At 41.9% G+C, this 25,438-nt stretch overlaps 1 protein-coding gene across 3 annotated transcripts in view; it reads left to right on the top strand.

Annotated features, from left to right (window-relative positions):
- The first annotated feature begins 1,000 nt into the window (after positions 1-1,000).
- The window catches only part of tp53bp2b (tumor protein p53 binding protein, 2b), a 49,389-nt gene continuing 24,951 nt past the window's right edge, over positions 1,001-25,438 (top strand). Inside the window, exons 1-3 of one of the 3 annotated variants that reach the window (XM_046311433.1) lie at positions 1,001-1,556; positions 18,909-19,056; positions 19,533-19,646. In XM_046311433.1, coding sequence (XP_046167389.1) covers positions 1,530-1,556; positions 18,909-19,056; positions 19,533-19,646 — 289 coding nt within the window. In that variant the 5' untranslated portion in view covers positions 1,001-1,529. Of the gene's footprint in view, positions 1,557-7,400; positions 7,516-18,908; positions 19,057-19,532; positions 19,647-25,438 lie in introns of those variants that run through there. The other 2 variants (XM_046311434.1, XM_046311435.1) reach the window with 2 other exon arrangements.

The following is a 25,438-nucleotide window of genomic DNA, read 5'->3' on the forward strand; positions in this document are numbered from 1 at the left end:
AAGATCTGGCATGGGTCCTCAGATTCTCAAAAAGTTTTACATTTGCACCATCAAGAACATGGTTGCATCACAGTTTGTTATGCCAACTGCTTGGCATCAGACCGCTAGGTGATACAGAGGGTAGTGCGTACGAACCAGTACATCACTGGGGCCAAGCTTCCTGCCATCCAGGACCTTTATACCAGGCGGTGTCAGAAGAAGGCCCTAATAATTGCCAATGACTCCAGCCCCTCTAGTCATAGACTGTTTTCTCTGCTACTGCACGGCTAGCGGTACCGGAGCGCCAAGTCTAGGTCCAAAAGGCTCTTTGGAAGCTTCTACTCCCAAGCCATAAGACTCCTTAACAGCTAATCAAATGGCTACCGAGACTATTTGCATTGACACCTCTTTTTCTTTTTATGCTGCTGCTACTCACTGTTTATTATCTATGCATAGTCACCCCTTGCACATTGACTCGGTATCGGCCCGCTGTATATATCGCCTCGTTATTGTTATTTTATTGTGTTACTTTAATATATATATATATATATATATATATATTTAGTAAATATTTTCTTAACCAACAGTGCAGTTTTAAGAAAAATAAGAGTTAAGGGCTTGTAAGTAAACATTTCACAGTATTTGCCACGTGAAAAATCTGAATTTGGTCACCCAAAAAGTCTTACATAGCCATATATACCAAACGTAACATATCATACTCATTTGACTCTAAGTTTACAATGTTACGGATAGTTTAATTAAGACCGGCCACTATAATAGCATTGTCGGCAGTTACATGCAACAACAAAATAGCATTCATAAAAACGAATCTGTTCATATATTTTTTGTAATTCAATGTGCATGATAGCTCTAGTTTTAAATTATGGTTGACGCAGCTTGTTTGCCATTAGCCAATCAGCGTTTCTCAACGAGTTGAACGCATGTGAACGCACACAACTCCTAATTACCGCTTCACAACTGATGATTACCACCTTCCCTCTTGGTTATGAACGCAGCACTATTATATTCGCAGATCGCGTCACTCGAGTTTGGGTTGGGTTGCAGTCGTTTGTTAATTCAATTGATAGCTTTCCTAGTGGGCAAATGCCCGTAAAGATACACATTCGTCTAAAAATGTTAGTCTTTAATAGATAGATTAAATATGGATTGAAAATTGGATTTAACATTGGACTATTTCTGCCGTTCTATTATTCACGGCTGCACATTTGTACAAAACCTTTGTTGGGCCAAATGGCCATTTCGATCAGGTGGCCACCGGACTAATCCTGAGAAATTATTTCAAGGGATAGATAGATCGTTGTCATTGAGAAGGGCATTTTTACAATACCACTGCAACAGGTCTCCAGTAAAGACGACATCAATAATTGTGTAACAGGAGAATGTAAATTAGAGAGGCACTCGTGCGCATAATACACGGGGGCGACAGAAAAAAAGGAATAAACTTGATCTGATGTCACTGCTCTGTTGGGTTATCGAATACGTGAGGGATTTGATATTCTCGAATCGAAGATAGCAATAGCCAACGTTGAATGCGATACGGAGCCAATATGATGCCGGTGAGTTATTTTAACAGACTACATGTTCCTTTGATGTTATGATTAAGATTTTGATTAGACTACAGACTTGTTTAGAATGTGCCCTATCTTAGGCTATGTTTGATCTAGTTCCTCAGCCTATAGCATCTAGTTCTCTATTATATTGAGACAAAGGCAGGATCTCCACAAAATCTGAGGTTTTTAGCACACTGACAATCAACATGTTGCTGGCAACAGTGGCATACAGTGTACACAATAGCAGGTTCTGTAAATACTGTTTATTTTTGTCATTTAGCAGATTTATGGGAGCAAGGGTTAAGTACCAAGGCAATGTCGACAGATTTTAGACCTAGTCATGTCAGGATTCGAACCAGCAACGTTTCGGTTACTGTCCCGACGCGTTTAACAGCTAAATTACCTGCCGCGCTTGTCGCCTTCAATTTTAAATTAATCCCTGGATGCATTAATGACTTTCAGTAAACCCACTCTTCCAATCCAGGGTAATAATACAGGACAGTATTGTTTGTAACCTTACGTTTGAATACCCCACATCTTGGCCAATTATGGGCTTCCTTGACCAGAGTGTTGTATGCAACATTAGCGTGATTAACAATAGTGGAATCAGAGGTTTGCCTTCAAAATAAAAGACCACCATTGAAACTGATGAAAACCGATAAACATTGTGGAATCATTGTACTAGATACTGCTAAACAAAGATGGAGTGTTATATAAATTCAACAAAATACAATAACTAGTTAATTTGACACAAAAGTAAAAATCAGTTGAAATTGCACTGCGGATGTATAGACTTCAGAATTGCACTGGGGGCATACATATATTTTCTATATTGAACCAGGCAAGTTGGTTAAGAACAAATTCTTATTTACAATGACGACAGTGGGTTAACCGCCTTGTTCAGGGGAAGAAATACAGATTTTTTTTACCTTGTCAGCTCAGGGATTCGATCTAGCAACCTTTCAGTTACTGGTCCAATGCTCTAACCACTAGGCTACCTGCTGTAATGTTTGGATTCCAAAGCTATATGATACTACAGATAGCAAGTTAATTATCTCATATCTCGGAAAAGATGTGTAGTGTTGTACTTCTTGTTGACGAAATTCGTGCTAATGTTAAGTTTTTTAGTTTTTACCGCCAATAGACTCATTCATTCCTTGACTGAGCGCTCTTCTTGTCCCAGAATCGCCCAGAATGCACCTCACGGCCCATTGACGTAGCATGGGCAACATTTCCCATCTCAAAGTATATCTGCTGTTGCGAATGTCAAACTCCACTCTGTGAGGCACATCGATCTGCAGGTTAAGATTGTAGACTCCTAAATTGATAGTGCAGTTTGTTTAGGCAATTTTACAGCAAACTAGCTTCTTTACATGCTGATATTTCTTTGGTATTATTGTGTGTAGCTACGTTTGCTAGTTATCTATCTAGCCAGACAGTCAGCCCATAGAGAGCATTGCATTATGGATTTTATAAACGACTTGAGATGCCACAGATTTCCACTAATGATTTTCATTATTGCTACCAGCCTTACTATAATGCCAAAGTTAGACATTTGTTCACAAAAATATTGTTTTCACATATTTGTTTTTTGAACACTGTAAATTTAAAGGAATGAGTGGTTTTGAGTGGATTTTTCCTTCCAATCTCACCAGTCAACCTACTATCTGTTTATTGAACATGTAAAGCCTTACCTATGGATCCTGGGTTCATGAAATGGGTTTCCAGCCTACTCCGTGACACCCACAGATTACAATTCTAAAGAGTATGCACAAATATTAGTGTCATAGCGCTTATTGTGGGACTTTATTTTCTCTAGTTTCATCTGTTTGCATCAGTTTCAATGGCAGACTTTTATTTTGAAGGTGAACCACCGATACCACTATTGTTGTTCATGCTAATGTAGTTCAGAAATTCCATGTGTTCTCTGAATGTCTAGCTATCAGGTTCTGCTTTCCTTATCATATCTCATGACATTTCAGAAATTAAAGAATGGTTTAAAATCATGCAGCATGCATATGAGGTAAACTGCCAGTTAGGCTACTACACCTTATTTAGCCAGAAAAACTTCAATGGACCACACAAGTAAAATCCCAATGTAAAGGTTTGTGGTTGTCTGACACAAACTAAGTGTATTCTGTCCATACACAACATTGTTGATAACATGGTGATAATGTTTTTGACCATTGCCTTTTTGTGTATGGACAAAATAAAATAAAAAACTGCCTCCCGAGTGGCACCGTGGTCTAAGACAGTGCTTGAGGGTCACTACAGCCTCAGGTTTGATCCCAGGCTGTCACACAACCGGCCGTGACTGGGAGTCCCAGAGGGTGGTGCACAAATGGCCCAGGTTAGGGGAGGATTTGGCTGGGCAGGATTTCCTTGTCCCAAGGCTCTCTAATTACACCTTGTGGTGGGCCGGTGCCTGTAAGCTGACTTCGGTCTCCTGTTGGACAGTGTTTCCTCCAACACACTGGTGCGGCTGGCTTCCGGTTAAGTTAGCAGTGCGGCTTGGCAGGGTCATGTTTTGGAGGAAGCATGGCTCTCGACCATAGCCTCTCCCGAGTCTGTAGGGGGGTTGCAGCGACGGACAAGACTAACTACCAATTGGGGAGAAAAAAAGCACCTAAAAATGTAAACTGTTTGTGCCCATTGAGAATAGTCTATTTCACTTATGGAAAGTCATAATTCATCATTCCATGCTGACCACACCGCTCGCGTCACAAAATAAATGTACACATACATGTTATTCAATCAATGCACCCACACTGCTCGCGGGAGCCAACGAGCGTCTGCATTGCCAAGCGCTGAAATAGAAGTCAGTTCTATTTGTGACGCTGAACGTGGTGCAAGTCCTGTCTCTCCCATCTCCTTGTTGGTTTATAGAAGCAGATACCCACGTGCCATCTCCTCATTGGTTAAACCCATGTGGGTGGTTGAAAGACAAACTGAGGTCGGTCGTGGTAATACTATGGAAGTTAGATGCTAATCGCCATATAACGTCCAAAGAAGAAAAATCCTGGAAACAGGAGAGATGACCAGAAACGATTCGGCTGACCGTTTTATGGATTATTGTCGGAGTGCATTTTGGGTAAAATAACAACTCAATGTCTATATCCCAGAACAAATTGGCGAGCAACACCAATCAAGCTAGCTAAATTGTCATACATGTTTAATGCTTTTTGACCTGTCCCCAAATTAATATAATTGGTTCAGAGCTTTTGATACTTCAACCTGCGTGTCCTGATCAAACTATCATTTTATTATGGATTTTTTGCTTTTGAATTTGGCCCCTTTTTTCTCCCCAATTCCGTGGTATCCAATTGTTAGTAGCTCCTATCTTGTCTCATCGCTCCAACTCCCGTACGGGCTCGGGAGAGACAAAAGGTTGAAAGTCCGATACACAACCCAACAAAGCCACACTGCTTCTTAACACAGAGTGCATCCAAACTAGAAGCCAGCCGCACCTGGCAACCTTAGCGTGCACTGCATGCGTGTTCCGTGGTCCGTAGTGCGCAATGAGTCAAGTATATCCCTACCTGCCAAGCCCTCCCTAACCCGGACGGTGCTAGGCCAGTTGTGCGTCGCCCCACGGACCTCCCGGTCGCGGCTGGTTACAACAGTCTCTGGTGGTACAACTGGCAGTACAGCACCCTTAACCACTGCACCACCCGGGAGGCCCCAATATCATGGATAGTCAGTCCTTGAATCCATATCTCTGTCTATCATTTCTCCATGCCCATCTGTTAGCTTTTCACCAAAACAGAGATAGTAAATAAGAATGTCCGCTTTGTTATTGTTTCAACTACAGATTCTAGTTTTAAAGGTAAAAAAGCAAATAAGATTTTTATTTTTTTAAATGTATAAAAATAAATGTAACAATAGTTTGACAAAAATAATATCAAACTCAATTGTTGATATTTTTCAGTGATAAAGATATGGATGTCTCATGGTAAATTATGCAAAATGGGTCAATTTCGAGCACCTCTATCGCCTGAATGTTTTGTCATTCATGTCCAAAAAGTCACTTTTTGACCACTTCTACCGTGGGAAAATGTGAATGGAAGGTTTCGTTCAAATCAAAAGGGGTGCTGTCAAAAAGTGATTGAATTCATATAGAACATCCCAACTTACAAAATGTAACCCTTATTGGGATTTCTTTATACAACGGGTGGTTCCATCTGACTGCGCAATCCACGGTCTCATCTGCCCAGTCAGGCAATTTCTAAACTTGCCATTGACTCCAGGTAAATGCACATTGGAGTGCAAACTGTTTAGGTGCAGATAATGCATACTTTGGTTGAGTGCACCCATTCATAGCAGTCTCAGGCCCGTACATTGAGAGTAGAATGTATACAATGCATAGTCATATGAGAGGTAGTGTGAGCCTCACATCTTACCCCGCACCCAGAGCACGACTGCTGTAACCAGTAAATAAGAATGCCTAGTTAAATAAAAACCACTCTTGGGTTTGACACTTACAAAGATCCTCTTTGTGTGCTGCAAGAAAGTGTGACTAAATTTGTTTATAAAACTGTACTATGTGAAACAAAATACAAACTAACATTCGTACAAATTTGAACAGGCTTTCCTACATTGCTCTAATCTTTGTCAGTCGTAACCTGGATAGGTTTCTATGTTTAGATGTTCCATGAGGTGGGTGCAGCGTTCCACACACAATGGGCACAATGGTTTTCTATTATTAGCTGGTCTGCAGAATGGTAAATCCAGATATTATCTAAGCTCTTGAGTGTGTCACTTGTTTGGCTCCCTTGAGGTCCGGTGTTTCCAAGTGAGGATTTACTGTCCTTGTAGTCCTTGGACATGGTAGAGTACATGATTATTACTGTGTAACAGTATACCCGAGTGATGTGTAAATTAGAGCCAACATGTCATCCTCAACAACATCTAAACGTTTTCCCCTTTCTTGGTCAATCAGACACTGATCTTTAAAAGCAACCTTGACTAATGAGTGGACGACTTATCTTGACAACAGTTGAACCTAGTGAAGAAGAGGTCAGTTGCCTTATCAGTTGTGTAATTTTGCTAGTTAAACATGGGTTGGAAAGTAGACACAAAACAAGAAGTACAGCTATTTGAAGAACAATGACCCTGCATTGTTAAACTGTAATGACGGTGAGCAAAATATAACTCGGCATGTCTGTTTGTTCCTCTTGGAAGCCCTATAGTGTTGGCCCAACATCTTGTGTTCCTTTATATAGGTTGAGATCCTGGAAACTTGGTGTTAGCCCTGGTGGAACTCATAAATGTGGTGCTTAGGCTAAATCTATTTCAGGCTGTTCCATCATGTGGTTATGTGAACGGAGAATAGATTTTTACTCAACTTGCAAGGACCTCCTATCTTCAAGTGATTATTTAGCATGGTCAGGGGTGGTAGAGATAGGGGTAAATAATAGATTAGTTTATAGGCTAGACCTAACTTTGTTTTCTTGTTCCAAATATCACTGATTACTATTGTTAAACTCATCTCACACCTGAGGTTACAGAGTGCCTTTGCAACTGTTACCACTGTGACCAGTAGCAACCACAGACAGACACACATACACACACTCTTTCTGCTGCGACATTTAGGCTATTTCTAAATTCATTAGGCGATTATTCAAAAGTACTGCTCCATGGCTGTGGTGGAGATTTACAATGACATTTCCCATTGTCCCAAAATGCCTATGTCAAAATGTAAACATTTCAGCGACTGTGTTGTGTTTGCTTTCACCCAGTACTGTTTTTCTGCTCCCAGAGTAACGCTCAGCACAGTGGGGGTTGGGAACGGGGGAGGGTTGCTACTGCTACGCTGATTCAATAGTAAAGTCACGTGAGCCTGGCCATATGGCCTGGGTCCAGGCCGCAGCTTAAAAACATTGGGAGCTGACCGGCGGTGGCGGCTCGCAAGCCTATCCCAATCTGCCAACATTTTATTAAAGATCCACACAACCACAAGTCAAGGGTTAGTGCTAATATCTTTTTAAAACATGGAATGGAGAAAAGGATACCGCTTTAACTGAAAAGGTCCCTGTTTCAAGAGGGAACACAACAGTTCTTTGAAGTTGGACTCCGTAGGATGGCTTTGCCCCGATGATGCATGTATTGACAGATGCTCATTTGTTGTATGCTGTTATTGGCATGAATAATTAATGACTCCAGTGGGTTGGATTACTCCTGTAGCTTGTAACTGCCGTCACAGCAAACTTAACTCTATTTCCAATTAATTAGCTTTCAATTTGTGTCCGTCATGGTATATCGACAATTCACTCAACCTGTTTAACCAAATGTAATGGTCAGTTGGTCCGATAACAACTTGCGTGTGTCATTTCAACTTGTTCTCTTCCCATGCCTACTTTTGAGCACTTCAGCATTTTTAGCACCACAGCATAATAACTCACCAATAATGAATGTCACAAAAAAGGTTATTTTGATTTCCTCAAGGCGTCTCATGCAAAGTTGTTTTTTGGGACGAAATTTGCAGGTGCAAGAAGGGCTTTGTCAGTAATTAGATTTCGGATTAAGACCACCATCCACGATTAATTTAGTCTATCCCTATCAACAGTGATTTATTCATGATTACATGATAAAATACACAACCTTTTAGTTGAAATTTTGTTAAGAGAATGTGTTATAGATTCTCTAGTCCGAGTCATCGTGGTCAAATGCCTGACACCTATGTTTGTCACCTAATAACAGAGGAACAATTTGCAATTACAGCTAATCTTTCCAAAGATCTCATAGCACTTAGCTCATAACCTTATTCTCCACCAATTAGAATCCCTATTGCTAATGACGTTTGTTCTCAGTCACACTGATGCGCAATTAATGAGAAGCTTAGCCTCACCGATCTCATTAGATGCCCCACACTGTGAAACATTTTTTTATTTTATTTTTTACCACAGACTAGACCTCGCAGGCCAATGTCTGATCAGAATAGTGTTAAGTTGCCCCAGACACTCATCATGGGTCAGTTTTGCATTTTTAGGATTGGGGGATGGGATGCTGATCCTACATATGTACTTAGGGGAAACTTCACCCCCAAGCTGTCTGATCTGTCTGAATAGAAGGGCGATGTTGTGTTATTAGGGCTGCTCCCATACGCAAAGTCAAAGTGCTCTGCCTTTCCCCTGTGTGAATCAGGGGAATTGTATTCAATCAAGCAAATTGCCAGAAGTGTTTATATAGAATCTATCCATAGAATTAGAATGGATTGTTTTCAATTCCATCGTGGCTTTATTAATACAACTACTGCCTATGCACACGTCTTATTCTGAAAACTGGAATTATCAGTATGTGGGGGCTACCTGGAATACAGTGTAGCCTATAAGACAAATTCTCTCACATGAAGTAAAGTATTCTATTCTGGTTCTCCAAGATATACAGTGGGGTCTAAAATTATTGACACCCTTGATAAAGTTTAGCAATAATAACTGTATAAAATTATTTGTACTAATACAATTGCTTAGAGAAAGCGATTATGTTTATCAAGTCATATATTATTTTTTAGGTTGGGGTGAAGTTTATTGACACCCCTAAAGATTCTTATAAATACAAATAGTCAAAAGTTGAGTATTTGGTCCCATATTCCTAGCACGCAATGACTACATCAAGCTTGTGACTACAAACATGTTGGATGCATTTGCAGTTTGTTTTGGTTGTGTTTCAGATTAGTTTGTGCCCAATAGAAATGAATGGTAAATAATGTATTGTCACTTATTATAAATAAGAATAGAATATGTTCCTAAACACTTCTGCATTAATGTGGATGCTACCATGATTATGGATAATCCTGAATAAATCATGAATAATGAGTGAGAATATTAAAGGGGCTGGAGGCTGCATTTATTTTAGCTGGGTATTTTAACAAAGCAAATTGGAGATCAATGTTACCTAAATGTTATCTGCATATTGATTGCATGACACAAAGGGCTAATACTCTCAACCACTATCACTAACTTCTGCGATGCATACAAAGCCCTCCCCTGCCCTCCCTTCGGGAAATCCGACCATGATGCCATTTAGCTAGTTCCGGCTTATAGGTAGAAACTCAAACCGGATGTACCAGTGACGAGTACCATTCAACGCTGGTCTGACCAATCGGAAGCCACGCTCCAAGATTGTTTTGATCACGCGGACTGGAATATGCTCCAGTCGGCCTCGGAGAACAACATTGATTTATACACTATAAATAAGTGCATTGGAGATGTCGTACACACTGTGACTGTTAAAACCTACCCTAACCAGAAACTGTGGGTGGATGGCGGCATTTGCGGAAAACTCCACCACGTATAACCATGGAAAGATGTCTGGGGACATGGCTGAATATAAACAGTAGTTATACCCTTCGCAAGGCAATCAAACAAGGGACATGCCAGTACAGGGTCAAGGTGGAGTCTCAATTCAACGGCTCAGTTACGAGACGTATGTGGCAGGGTCTACACAATCACGGACTACAAAAACAGCCTCGTCACAGATACCGACGTCACGTTTCCAGACAAACTAAACACCTTCTTTGCCCGCTCTGAGGATAATACAGTGCCAACAAAGACTGCGTATCCCCCCCGCCCCTTTCTCAGTGGCTGACATGAGAGATTTAAACGTATTGGCCCAGATGGCTGCTGGCCCAGATGACATTCCTATCCGCATCATCCGAGCATGCGCAGACCAGCTGGCTGATGTGTTTACGGACATATTTAATCACTCCCTATCCCAGTCTGTTGTCTCCATATGTTTCAAGATGGCTAGCATTGTTCCTGTACCCAAGAAGGCAAAGGTAACTGAACTAAATGACTACTGCCCCGAAGCCCTCACTTCTGTCATCATGAAGTGCTTTGAGGGGCTAGTCAAGGATCATATCACCTCCACCTTACCAGCTACCCTAGACCCACTTCAGTGGACTTTCTGATGGGCTGCCCCCAGGTGGTGAAGTTAGGAAACATCTCCACTTCACTGACCCTCAATACTGGGGCCCCGCTAGGGTGTGTGCTCAACCCTCTCCTGTACTCCCTGTTCTCCCACGACTGTGTGGCCATGCATGCCTCTAACGCAATCATCAAGTTTGCTGATGACACAACAGTAGTGGGCTTGATCACCAACAATGACGAGACAGCCTACAGGGAGGAGGTGAGGCCATTCGGAGTGTGGTTTCAGCAAAACAGCCTCTCACTCAACGTCAAAAAAAACAAAGGAGATGATTGTGGACTTCAGGAAACAGCAGAGGAAGCACCCCCTATCCACATCGAAGGGTCAGTAGTGGAGAAGGTGGAAAGTTTTATATTCCTGGGCATACATATCATAGACAGTGTGGTGAAGAAGGTGCAACAGTGCCTCTTCAACCTCAGGAGGCTGAAGAAATGTGGCTTGTCATCCAAAACCCTGACAAACTTGTACAGATGCACAATCGAGAGCATACTGTCGGGCTGTATCACAGCCTGGTACGGCAACTGCACCGCCCTCAACCGCAAGGCTCTCCAGAGGGTGGTGCTGTCTGCACAACGCATCACCGGGGGCAAACTACCTGCCCTCCATGACATCTACAGCACCCGATGTCACAGGAAGGCCAAAAGGATCAAGGACAACAACCACCCGAGCCACTGCCTGTTCACACCGCTATCATCCAGAAAGCGAGGTCAGTACAGGTGCATCAAAGCTGGGATAGAGAGATTGAGAAACAGCTTCTATCTCAAGGCCATCAGACTGCTAAACAGCAATCACTAACTCAGAGAGGCTGCTGCCCACATTGAGACCAAATCACTGGACACGTTAACAAATGGATCATGAGTTACTTTAAACAATGCCACTTTAAATAATGCCACTTTAATAATGTTTCATATCTTACAGTATATACATGTTATATGAGTAATGTATTTTATACCATCTACTGCATCTAGATTTTTGTGTATTGCAGTAGAAGTCCGAAGTTTACATACACTTAGGTTGGAGTCATTAACTTGTTTTTCAACCTCTCCACAAATTTCTTGTTAACTATAGTTTTGGCAAGTCAGTTAGGACATCTAGTATGTGCATGACACAAGTAATTTTTCCAACAATTGTTTACAGACAGATTATTTGACTTATAATTCACTGTATCACAATTCCAGTGGGTCAGAAGTTTACATACACTAGGTTGACTGTACCTTTAAACAGCTTGAAAAATTCCAGAAAATTGTCATACTTTAGAAGCTTCTGACTCAGTGCCTCTTTGCTTGACATCATGGTAAAATCAAAAGAAATACAGCCAAGACCTCAGAAAAAGAATTGTAGACTTCCACAAGTCTGGTTCATCCTTGGGAGCAATTTCCAAACACCTGAAGGTACCACGTTCATCTGTACAAATATTAGCACGCAAGTATAAACACCATGGGACCATGCAGCCGTCATACCACTCAGGAAGGAGTTGTGTTCTGTCTCCTAGACATGAAGGTACTTTGGTGCGGAAAGTGCAAATCTATCCCAGAACAACAGCAAAGGACCTTGTGAAGATGCTGGAGGAAACTGGCACAGAAGTATCTATATCCACAGTAACACGAGTCCTATATCGACAACCTGAATGACCGCTCAGCAAGGAAGAAGCCACTGCTCCAAAACCACCATAAAAAAACGAGACTACGGTTTGCAACTGCACATGGGGGACAAAGTTTGTACGTTTTGGAGAAATGTCCTCTGTTCTGATGAAATAAATAGTATTGTTTGGCCATAATGGCCATCGTTATGTTTGGAGGAAAAAGGGGGAGGCTTGCAAGCCAAAGAACATCATCCCAACCGTGAAGCATGGGGGTGGCAGCATCATGTTGTGGGGGTGCTTTGCTGCAGGAGGGACTGGTGCACTTCACAAAATGGATGGCATCATGAGGGGAGGAAAATTATGTGGATATATTGAAGCAATATCTCACAACATTAGTCAGGAAGTTAAAGCTTGGTCGCAAATGGGTCTTCCAAATGGACAATGACCCCAAGCATACTTCCAAAGTTTTGGCAAAATGGCTTAAGGACAACAAAGTCAAGGTATTGGAGTGGCCATCACAAAGCCCTTACCTCAATCCAATAGAAGCTTTGTGGGCAGAACTGAAAAAGCAAGGAGGCCTACAAACCAGACTGTTACACCAGCTCTGTAAGGAGGGAATGGTCCAAATTCACCCAACTTATTTTGGGAAGCTTGTGGAAGGCTACCCAAAAGGTTTGACCCAAGTTAAACAATTTAAAGGCAATGCTACCACATACTAATTGAGTATGTAAACTTCTGACCCACTGGGAATGTGATGAATGAAATTAAAGCTGAAATAAATCACACTCTGTATTATTCTGACGTTCCACATTTTTAAATAGTGGTGATCCTAAGACAGGGAATTTTTACTAGGATTAAATGTCAGGAATTGTGAGAAACAAAGTTTAAATGTATTTGGCTAAGGTGTATGTAAACTTCCGACTTCAGCTGTAGGTAGTTGGGAATTGTTTGGTTATTTGTTAGATATTACTGCACCGTTGGAACTAGAAGCACAAGCATTTCGCTACGCTCGCGTTAACATCTGCTAACCGTGTGTGTGTGAGCAATAAGATGTTTATTTTTATTTGATTATTCAGAATCATTGTAGCGTCCACACTAATGTAAAAGTGTTTAGAAACATATTATATTGTTATTTACAATAAAAGTGACTCTAAAATGACACTACATTAATGACTATGTTTTGTTTAGCTTTTTTTCTCCCAATTTCATTACGATCTTGTCTCATCGCTGCAACTCCCCAACGGGCTCAGTAGAGGTGAAGGTCGAGTCAGGCGTCCTCCGAAACATGACCAGCCAAACCGCGCTCCTTAACACACGCCCGCTTAACCCGGAAGCCAGCTGCACCAATGTGTCGGAGGAAACACAGCTCTACTGATGATCATAATCAGCCTGCAGGGACCCGGCCTGCCACAAGGAGTCGCTAGAGCGCGATGAGCCAAGTGATGCCTCCCCCGGCCAAACCCTCCCCTAACCCAGACGACGCTGGGCCAATTGTGCGCTGCCCTATGGGACTCCCAGTCACAGCTGGTTGTGACACAGCCTGGGATCGAAGCCGGGTCTGTAGTGACGCCTCAAGCACTGTGATGCAGTGCCTTAGACCGCTGTGCCACTTGGGAGGCCCCACCATTCATTTCTATTGGCCACCAAATCTGAAACAAAACCAAAACAAACTTTGAAGAGTCACAAGCTCTATGTAGTCATAACTTGCTAGGTATATGGGACCAAGTACTACTACACTTCTGACTACTTTATTTCTAAGAATCTTTAGGGGTGTCAATCATTTTAACCCCTACCTTTTTGAGACTTGTTATACAAAATTGCTTTCTTTAAGCAAATGTATACAATTATATAATTTCGCAAAAAATAATTTTGTTGCACAAAATATAGCTCAGTATTTTAATGATTTTATACAGTCATTATTGCTAATCTTTATCAAGGGTGTTAATCATTTCAGACCCCACTGTACATACAATACGAGATCAATTGAACATCTACCGTGGGGGATAGCACAAGGGGTGTCATTGGTGCTCATTCAACAACAACAAAAAAGTCACATTTCCATAATGGCTGATTATTCTGAGGGGAAAAGAACATTCTGTTCGGTTAAAGGCTTGATCATCCACTGCAAGGATGCATCCAAAATGGTAACCTTTTCCCTACATAGTGCACTACTTTTTTACCAGATCCCAATGGTTCCTGGTGGAAAGTATTGCCCTACATAGGGAATATGGTGCAATTTCAGATGCAGGCCAAGAGCCAGCAATGATAGCTCCCCTATACATTTGTGTATGGAAATACAAGTGTGCTACTTTGCATGTAATTTGATATTCGGCCGAATTGTTTTCGACAAGTCTTACAAAAGCCATGTGAGTGGTGCCAAGCAAACTGGGACATGCCAAGGAATTAGCATAAGCCCCCAATGTTCACAGCCCCTTTTTTTCAGAATTGTAGTTGTAAATAAAGTAGAATTATCTTTTGCTCATTATTTAATGATATTTGGGCATTTTCACAGCATTTTTAGGCCTTTTTAGACATCAACTTTTTTTAATGAGCCTTACCAAGTAGGGTGCACTTCATCTCTGATTGTCCTAGATGGCCTCAAGGCTCACTCAGATCTCCCAATGTGCCTACTGCTTCCCATAGCCCTTGCCCTATGTGATAAAATGACAGCCCAGTGCAGTGAAACAGAAAATGACAGCCTACTTCTCTTCACTTTATCAACCTCTGACACCATGCCCCACTTCTGTACTGGTTGAAGCATGGGCTTCCTTAAGACGTGTATTTAGTCCAACGTTTTCATATTACTAATACGTTAGTGTACGTGTGGTTTGGTTGATGAACAGCGTTAGTTTAAATACATTTGCTGTTGTGAAGTGTGTGGTATACAGGGAACAAGCTGGGATCCACATTTTTCTTTAAGCAGCTTTACAAAGACACAAATAGGATTCAAATCAGCTATATACTGTTAAAGAGCGACTGCCTTTTAAAAATCAATGAATCCCCTTGCAAATCCCCTATGTGGCATTGATAGGAGTCAGAAACAGTTATTCTAGTGTCAAAATTGACTACAAAATGTAAATACGCAAATTTTGGTCATAAAGTCAGTCTCGTCTAAAGCTGACTTTGGAACATCTGTGCGTCACAATGGGTATTTGCCACTCCCCAATGTGTGCATGTCTGAAGGGAGGCCGGAAGTTGGGAAGTGGTCTTTTTGCGGACATTAATTATCTTGTTTTCTGCAAACAGGAAGTCCTCTGGCTTTGCATGATGATGTCATATGGCGGAGTCTACCTTTAAGAGGGCACATGGCCATGATGTTATCCTAACTCTAATTGCCAGTCTGTGGATTTCTTGTACTCCTAGCGTGACTAGGACAGAAAGGCAGTCAGTCATATCCCCAGCTGTAGTCCGATCCAGTGCCCAGATTGAGAGCATATTTTAAAAGAGGACAAAAAAAAGCCTCTTTTTAAACCTTTAGTGCACAGCTGCTTCACACCGGATACTTGAATTGGTGCGTGGAGTGTCAGCTGGCAAGCTTGTGCCATGGTTTCACAAATGTAGGATCAGTCGGCATTACGAGTGGTTTAGCATTGTTACGTGTCTCTCAGCCACTTCTGTTAAATGCCAGATGTTTGTGGCGGATGTGGAAGGCTTTATTATTTTATACTGTTGCCTCGGAATAATTATGTTTCTCTCCATAATCCAACTGTGCTTGACATCATAGATTTATCATGAATGGGTTCAGGCTTGAACACCTTTGACAAATTTCAGGAAATTGGTAGACAGCTCAGTTTGACAAATAATTTGAAAACCAATCAGATTGATAGTTTAAGTTCTAAATCTCCTGATTTTATATGTATTATCTCCAAATTATAACTGGTTTTAGGCAGAGGTTTCCGGAATGGTAGGTGCTGTAGGTTGTTAGTGGGAACGTAGTGCTGCAGCGATGGCAGAGTCTACAGGACAGCTTCCATGTTACTCTCAGGATGTGTCCCACATGGCACCTCATGGACCTGGTCAAAAGTAATGCACAAGGGAAAAGGGTGCCATTTTGGGATGCATTTTCAGTCTAAAGCCCATCTGTTAGTGATATAGACCTTTCAGGCCCCATGCCAGACCACCACTACGAAGCAACAAGTCAATGATCGCTTCTTGCATCCTCTATACCTTTGGGCAGCGGAGCGTGTTTGGCTAGGCCTGCTATTTATGGTGCGAAGAAATTGCTGACTTGCACTTGGCTCTATAACCCTTTTATTGTCCCCCATATACAGTTGTCACAGTGGCTGGCTGCAGCGTTTGCGCATTTGAAATGAAACCATTGACCTATGTAGAATCTTGTGAAAGGTCAAATTCACAGAGCCTGCCCCCGTTTCTTGAGGACCAGTGTCCTTGACAGTGTTGCCTCTTCATCATGTTTTCCTTTTCAGAGACTGGAGCTTGACTCTATTGGAATTTGAGACCCAGTTTTCTCTTTGAAAAAATGTTCAGAACTGCATTCGCCCCTTTATAATTCCAGAGGGGGTTCTGGAGTAGTTCCCAGACTGTCCCCATTCTGTCTTTGGGCTGGCTCACTCCAGATGTTGAAGCAACGCCATTATTATTTGTGGAATTCCCTGTGGTAACTTCTATGTAAAAGGACCCATAAGCACAACATGTGAAGTTAATAGGACCATGTCAAATTGGTTGACAAATGAAAGCCACAAGTCTATATTTTTGAGAAATTAAGGCATATATGCGTTTCAACCATTTTCCATCCTCAAAATTAGGAATAAACTAATTGTCAGACAGATGGAAAAGGTGTCTTAGAAAACATCTACCAGAAAGTCTTAAAAGGTATTAGAAATACATCAAAACACAATCCTGTTGAATTAGACCCCTGCCAACTGATATCAACACAAAAAAAAATGCAACAGGCAACAATTTTAACTATTTTCTTAGTTACAGTTCAGAAATGGAAATCTGTCAATTGAAATGCATTTCTTAGAACCTAATCTATGGATTTCACATGACTGGGCAGGAGCACAGCCATGGGTGGGCCTGGGAGGGCATAGGCTTTATTACAGACAGAAATACCTGTTGTTTAACCTGTACATTTTAGTGGTCTTTTGTCTCCAGCACAAGGTGCATCTGTGTAATGATTATGCTGTTTAATCAGCCTGTTTATGTCATACATGTCAGGTGGATGGGTTATATTGGCAAATGAGAAATGCTCACTAACAGGGATGTAAACAAATTTGTACACACAATTTGAGAGAACATATTTTTGTGCATATGGAACATTTCTGGGATCTTTTATTTCTGCTCATGAAACATGGGACCAACACTTTACATGTTGCATTTATTTTTGTTCAGTATAGTTTAGGATAACCTTTTCTGTCTTCTGTAAGTTTAAGAAACATTGCCATGTGCCTTACAATTCCGTTACCAAAAACCCACATATCTTTAAGATATTTTCTAATTTCTCTCCTTCATGAGCAGGGACAGATTAAGAAATCGTACGCTTTGTTTTTCAAATAGGCCCCCGCCAGCTAATTAGTGTTTTTACTGATATCGATTTTGTTTCATGAGTTATTAAGGGATTGAAACTCAAATCTGTTACCAAATCGGTAACAGAATGTCAGAAGAATTGGTAACGGAATGTCTGCATTTGAAATGGTACACTGGGAAATCATAATAGTCACAAACAACAGTTGCTACTGTTCTCCATTTTGCTGGCGTACTATGTTCAGCTGATAAATGTTTTCCTTTCTCCTTCTGTCGTCTGGTTGTCAGAGAAAGAGGAAGAAAAGTCAGGACAACCTCTTCTCTATCTCTAATGTAACCTCTCCCGGCTCTTATTGACACCTCCCCATGAGCCCCCTCTTAAATTCTTTATTTGGTCACAGACACCCATGTTTCATACGTTTGGACACCACAGTACAGTAAACAAAAGTAGAGAATAATTCAGCACAGTAAATAAAAGTAGAATATAGTTCAGTAGAGTAAGGTACAGTACATTACCCTATAATGTACTATACTCTACTATATTTACTGTGTTCTGTACTGTACTCTACATATCTCTACTGTGCTGTACTTTGATGTCCAAACGTGTGAAAAATGGAGGTCTTTGATTGGTTCAGATTTGTTCTAGACCAACCACATTTGGTCTTGTTTGGTGGTGGAGCTCAATAAAATAATAGCCAATGTGTAGAATAATACCTCCATATGCAAACGAGGATATTGCACCTTTGTATACGTATTTAGGGTGAATGACCTTCCTATCCAAAATGATGCATTTCTGTGTAGTATAGATCAAGGACCAATGATGAAATTCTGTTGCCTCAATTCTGTTACCGGGTATAAATCCACTTCACGTTCAATAACCAAAATAGATTTTTTTCAAATTTAGGGTGTCATGTCATGTCTGCAGAAAGAATGGGATGTCAGCTATCTCTGAATCTTAATTCGGAGCAGATAATTAAGTGTTTGGAAAACTTTTAAATCAATGGTTTTTGTTTGGCATACATTTTAAGTAAAAAATATGAGTCTCAGCCCAATTCCGTTACCGTGGAATTGCCCCTATTAGGAAAAAAGACCACACTGACAAATGACTCCCTGTAAGTTTTTTGGATCCAAAATAGACATTGACCATCTGTTTGTTTTCGAATAGAACAGGTACCTAATGTGCTACTTATTCTGTTCTCACTATTTTTGCGAGTCCCCCACTGCGATGGGTTTTCTGAATTGGCTCAGTCTTTGTCTGGGGTTGGACCCAGATGTTCTTTTAACAGGCGTTCTCATTCTATCATATTGTACACAGCACCAATGTTGAGTAACACTGTTCTAATGGTCTATTTTTCACTGTGTCTTAGATGTTCCTCACCGTGTACCTCAGCAACAACGACCAGCATTTCACAGAGGTGCCCGTTACCCCGGAAACCCTGTGTCGTGATGTGGTGGAGCTGTGCAAGGAGCCCGGGGAGGGAGAATGCTACCTAGCTGAAATGTGGCGAGGTTCAGGTGAGTTTCAGAACGGTTTTTACTCTGTCTTCTGCAGTAAAAAGAGACAGTAAAGTAAGTAGGAGAGGATTGCTAGAAGGGCATGGGCCCTTCACTGTAGTCATGTGTGAGACTGTGGTATTACTGCTAGACCAGCCAAGACATATCCTGGCTAACATTTAACGGCAGTGTTAACTCTAGGTTTATGTTATGGAGGGCTGCACTCATCAGTGTTAAAATGAAAGAAACCAATAGAAGGGCAAAGTTTTCAGTGGTGGGTAGGAGTAAACCCCCCCCCCAAAAAAAACTGTTCCATTTCACTCTCTAGCCCCTACAGCTTCGATGTTCACTAATCTTAAAAGTGATGTAATAGGTGAAAGCAGTACCACTATCCCGTCAGATGTGAACACCTGAAGGGTAAGAGGCAAGGGACCAAAATGGAACCGTGCCTTGGACTCAAGAACCGCTTACTCAGGCATCTTTCTTTGTCACACCAGAACGCGCCCTTAGTGACGGAGAGCGAATGCTGGACGTGCTCCAGCATTGGGGACAGCAGAGGGGGGAGGTTCGCTTCCTCCTGCGCCACGAACGGGCACCCTGCAGAGAGTCTGGTGAGAGCCACAAACACACATTTATCAATGCCCATCCCCCACCTGGATGTTAAATAGTGTGGTAACTGAATGTGTTAAGTGTAGCCTGAAAAATGGGGAAGCCTGGGTAGTCAGGTGTGTTTACTGACTGTTATGTGTGTGGTGTACACAATGTTCTATTCGTCCTATATTCCGTTACATTTGAGCCAAAGTTAATACAGCCGGCTACTATTCTAACTGGCAGACACATTTCGTTGTCCCCATTGTTGGGATGATGAATTTCAATACAATTGTTACCATATTAGAGTTGCTACATGGCCACAATTGGATTTGAACTATGTCACATGTGAAGTAAAAACTCAAAATAACAATGAATGTATATCTTCCTGTTATTTGGTGACACATGCGGTTTTGGCACAATGCCAAGCATTCTAAACGTTGCTGAGATAATTAAAAATCTCTGATCTCTTGCGGCTGCTGGGGACATCGTTATTTAACAGGGTACACTCTCATTTTATGTCTTGCCTGCATTCTCTCAGGCCCAAAGGTCACCCAGGTTTTTTCTGACTGCGTCCCACATGGCCTATGGGCCCTGGCCAATGTTGTGCACTATAAGGAATAGGATGCAGTTCATGATGCAGCCTGTGTGTGGTGATGATGATATGCCACGGGCACTGTCTGTGACTAACCTAAGCAATGCCATGCCACCCCGTGTGCCACATGGCCCACACACACCAAGACGTATGTAAATGCCTGGCAGAAAGATTCTTCAGCCGTCCTTAATCCTTCTTTTGCTACTTTTGCGTTCTCTTCTATATTTTGTATATTTTATATGAACTTAACATAACCCAGTGGCACTATTGTCACAGCGTCCGTTGTGGTTGTTGGTTGTAATAACACAATCCAGTTTATGAACACACCCCCATATGATGTAGAATATGGAACACTTTAACACTTTAAAGGTGCTACACATAGGATTTGTATTTTATTTTTGCAAATGTACATAATATATCTGCAGTAATAGTGAAATGACAGTTTCGCAGTATTACTGACCTGCCAGTGTTGTGATTGGCTGTGATTAGGGTTGCATATTTTGGGGAATATTCAGAGGTGGAAACTTTGTGGGAATTAACGGGAATATATGCAATTTAATACTAATTCCATATAAATATAGTTTTTTTGCATTGGGATATATTTACCATATCATATGGAGACAGAAACATAAACCTTTTACCTCATCATAAGTAGACATAATTGCAAATTACAGACCTCCCGGGTGGCACAGTGGTTAAGGGCGCTGTACTGCAGCGCCAGCTGTGCCATCTGAGACTCTGGGTTCGCGCCCAGGCTCTGTCGTAACCGGCTGCGACCGGGAGGTCCGTGGGGTGACGCACAATTGGCCTAGCATCGTCCGGGTTAGGGAGGGCTTGGCCGGTAGGAATATCCTTGTCTCAACACGCACCAGTGACTCCTGTGGCGGGCTGGGCACAGTGCGCGCTAACCAAGGTTGCCAGGTGCACAGTGTTTCCTCCGACACATTGCGGCTGGCTTCCGGGTTGGATGCACTCTGTGTTAAGAAGCAAGGGCTTTGGGATGGAGATGCAAAAAGGGTTGTGTATCGGAGGACGCATAACTTTCAACCTTTGTCTCTCCCGAGCCCGTACGGGAGTTGTAGCTACTAAAAACAATTGGATACCACGAAATTGGGGAGAAAAAGGGGTAACGTGAAAAAAATAATAATAATAATTGCAAATTATTCCATCCTTCCAATAGAAATAAAAAATATATATTTAGTTACGAATTGAACGTTAATTAAATGAGTAGACTCTTCACATGATTTCACTGAACAACAAAAGAAAGGGAACATTGAATGATCTCCAATGATCCCATAAAGTTTTCAACATACATCTATGTTTTGGTTGTCTTCCTCTCAGGCTTCCATGTCTTCTCCCTGGACCTCCTCAATGAACATCAGACACCGAGGCCTCATCTTCACTGTCACTTTCCAACCTTGTTGAGGATGGCTCGTTGTCAGGCTCAAAAAGCCTCAAATTTGCCCGGATGGCCACCAATTTTTCAACCCTTGTATTGGTCAGCCTGTTGCGTACTTTGGTGTGTGTGTTCCCAAACAAGGACCAGTTGTGCTCTGAGGTGGCTGTTGTTGGTGGGATTTGGAGAATGATGGAGGCAACAGGGGAAACGGCATCAGATCCACAAAGTCCGTTCCACCAGGTGGCTGATGAGATGTTGTCACGACTACCATATTGCATCTCCATCCCAAAGCCCTTGCTTGGAAGTGTTACTTCGCCAGACTGCCAAGAACCTTGCCCTCATCCAGGCCAAGGTGGCGAGACACAGTAGTGTTGACACCATATGCCTTGTTGATCTCTGCACCAGACAGGATGCTCTTGTCAGCATACTTGGATCTAACATGTACACTGGAGTGTGTATGGGCTTCAGGCAGAAGTTTTCACGCTTTTTGATGTATTTCAGAACTGCAGTTTCCTCTGCTTGGAGCAACAGTGAAGTGGGCAGGGTAGTACGGATTTCTTCTCTTACATCTGCAAGCAGAGTTTAAACAGGATGGCATTGTCTCTCTCAATCCGTGCAATAGCTATTGCTACACATTTCAGGAGTTTCAGGCTCTTGATGGGGCTGTCCATATCGGCAGACTGTGATATGGCCATTTCTTGGAGAGACTCCTTCCCCTCCAGGAGACGGTCAAACATGATGACAACACCACCCCAACGGGTGTTGCTGGGCACCTTCAATGTGGTGCTCTTATTCTTCTCACTTTGCTTGGTGAGGTAGATTTCTGCTATAACTTGATGACCCTTCACATACCTAACCATTTCCTTGGCTCTCTTGTAGAGTATATCCATTGTTTTCAGTGATGTCCTTGAGTAGCAGATTCAATGCGTGAGCAGCACAGACAATGGGTGTGATGTGAGGGTAGGACTCCTCCACTTTAGACCAAGTAGCCTTCATGTTCGCAGCATTGTCTGTCACCAGTGCAAATACTTTCTGTGGTCCAAGGTCATTGATGACTGCCCTCAGCTCATCTGCAATGTAGAGACCGGTGTGTCTGTTGTCCATTGTGTCTGTGCTCTTGTAGAATACTGGTTGAGGGGTGGATATTATGTAGTTAATTATTCCTTGCCCACGAACATTCGACCACCCATCAGAGATGATTGCAAAACAGTCTGCTTTCTCCATGATTTGCTTGACCTTCACTTGAACTCTGTATCCAGCAAATGAGTAGATAAAGCATGTCTGGTTGGAGGGGTGTATGCTGGGTGAAGAACATTCAGAAATCTCTTTCAATACACATTGCCTGCGAGCATCAGAGGTTAACCAGTTGCATAAACAGAATTTCTCTGACTACGTTCCTCCATTGAGTCTTAAAAACTTCTGATTCCAAGATGACCGTGAGCTGTTGCTATCGAGAAGTTGTCTGATTCATAATTTTCACCTCGAATAGAAGTAGAGTGACTTTTGTCAGAGGTTGCTTGTTGTGAGCACTGAGGGAACTTTATGCACTTGGCCAGATGATTCTGCATCTGTTGCATTCTTCACATGATTTGGCACAGTACACAGCTTTTCCTTCTACATTAGCTGCAGTGAAATGTCTCCACACATCAGATAGTGCCTGTGACATTTTCCTGTAAAGATGAGAATAAAAACGAGTATTAAAACCCACATAGAATTCCATGTACAGATAAGTAGTTAAGCACTTAGATTAAACAACTCCTTTGTAAGATACTGGTGAATTAATACTCCTCAGTTAGCAGGCTCAAGCAAGCTAAAACCCACATGGTAGCAGAAACTAACTAGCATAAATTGTTAACATGTTAGAAATGATTTAAACACACTTTGCTGTAGGCAACCATTTACTAGTTAACAAAAAATGTATGTCATAAAATATATTCACCCCACCCAGTATTGTAATCAAAAATTTACCAGAAAGCAAGTAGTCTTTGGCTCAGACAGTATTGTAGTGTGGGATCAATAGCATCTAATTGGTGTGCAAGATCTTGAGAATCAGCTGTACATGTGATTGAAGAATACACTGTGCATGCAGAGGGTTGCAATTCCATTGACTTGGGGATAGTTTAACCAAAATATGCCACAAACCAAAATATGCCACAATACCTAGAATTGCCTTATGTGTATCCCACAAAAAAGGTTCAGTGTTATAAGCCAGCTTTTTGATGAATTTAAGCAAAATTGGCTAAATTTACCGGAAGGTTTCTGACCCTTTGCAACCCTAGCTGTGATATTCACTTATTGATTTCTCTTGACAGGTCGGCATCTGTTGTCAAAATGGGAAAGCTGTTTTGGTTTTGTGGCTGTGTTTAGCGGAAATCAGGTCAAGCGGCCAATGTAGAAATTGCTCTGTCAATTCCTGGGTGCTAAAATTCGTCACTGTTCACTCAATTTCAGTTTATGTGAGAAAACAAGCATTGAATAGTGCAGGGAATCATTGTACCATCTACATCGTTGTGAAATATAGTTTTTGTAGCTGTTTGAAGCTGGTGGACCACGACCGAAAGTAAACGGCTCAAGCGCGAGTCTCCGCCATGTTACGGGGGAGGGGGGGCACATTTGTTTTGAATGCAGCCGAGTGCTGTTGCAATTCACCTAGATTCCACATGTGTAAGCACCTTTTTAAACAACTGCACCTTGTAGTCTGAGATAGCATGCTAACCATTAACAGCCCTCTCAGCTGGGGTGTATTCATTATGGAAACCATTTACCATTTTAAGAACTAAACGGAAGCAAACAGAGTAAAACATGTTTTAATTGGCCAAATTCAGGTAGGCCCCTCTCCGTTTGCTTCCATTTAAGAACCGCTTTGCAACAGAATTGGTGTCATGAATACGCCCATCCTCATGGTTAAAGTGAGCCCAAAGGAAACAATACACTTTACTTTCATTGCTGTGATCTAGGTTTTGTGCTTGTTATTTTTCCTCTAATATCTGCGTTGCGTTTTCATGAGACGATTAGCCAAGGTCATGTTCTTTTCAATGGTACCACTATGTGATGCCCCTTCATAACTTAGTCCTTTATGTCACTTGAAAACAACAGAAAGCCCTTTCTTTCGTAACCCAAGGCTCTCTGTTCATTTGAGAACCTTGTGTAGGTCCATGTGTTTGGGTTTCTAGTTGCTTGGAATGACGGGCCCCCTACGCAGGACTCAGCCGTATTACGCAACAGAGCAGTGCAAGGGATATCACAGCACAAAGGCTTTATTATTTGTTCCCGGGACACGATTGTAGTCAATTACAACCAGTCTGGCTCGGCTCCCTGTTTTGCTTGTGCTGTTATTACCGTATAAGGTGTAGGATTTGGGTTGTATAACTAATAAGCCTGAGTTGTGGACCCCCCCAAAGAGCTTATTAAAGGGATCAGCCTTGTTGTTCGGCCTTTTTTTGGTTACCCATATAAGCTGTTCGCAAAACAGCATTGCATAACCGTCAGACACTGGCACGGGAAGAGCAACTGTGTGGACGAGGCCTGGTTCTTTTGGCTGCTCCACCAGTTATTACATAATGAGCAGTTCTACAACTCATGCTTGTCCTTTTCATCCTGTCTCTTCAGAGTATGACCCGTATTCATGGCGCAGTGCTCGGGGGTCTTGTCGGTTTTCCGGGTCATGTTTGTTCCGTCTTTGGTCATAAACCAACTGTAGTAAACAAACAAATTGGAGCCCCCTTTTAACAGAGATCCCCTCCGGATGTGGAATTTTCCCAAAATAGCAATTAGCTTCTCACCTCTTTTTACACTTCCCATGATCAGTTGTGAAGCAAATG

This window comes from Oncorhynchus gorbuscha, linkage group LG18 (genome assembly GCF_021184085.1).
Source record: "Oncorhynchus gorbuscha isolate QuinsamMale2020 ecotype Even-year linkage group LG18, OgorEven_v1.0, whole genome shotgun sequence".
In the NCBI taxonomy this organism is placed as follows: domain Eukaryota; kingdom Metazoa; phylum Chordata; class Actinopteri; order Salmoniformes; family Salmonidae; genus Oncorhynchus; species Oncorhynchus gorbuscha.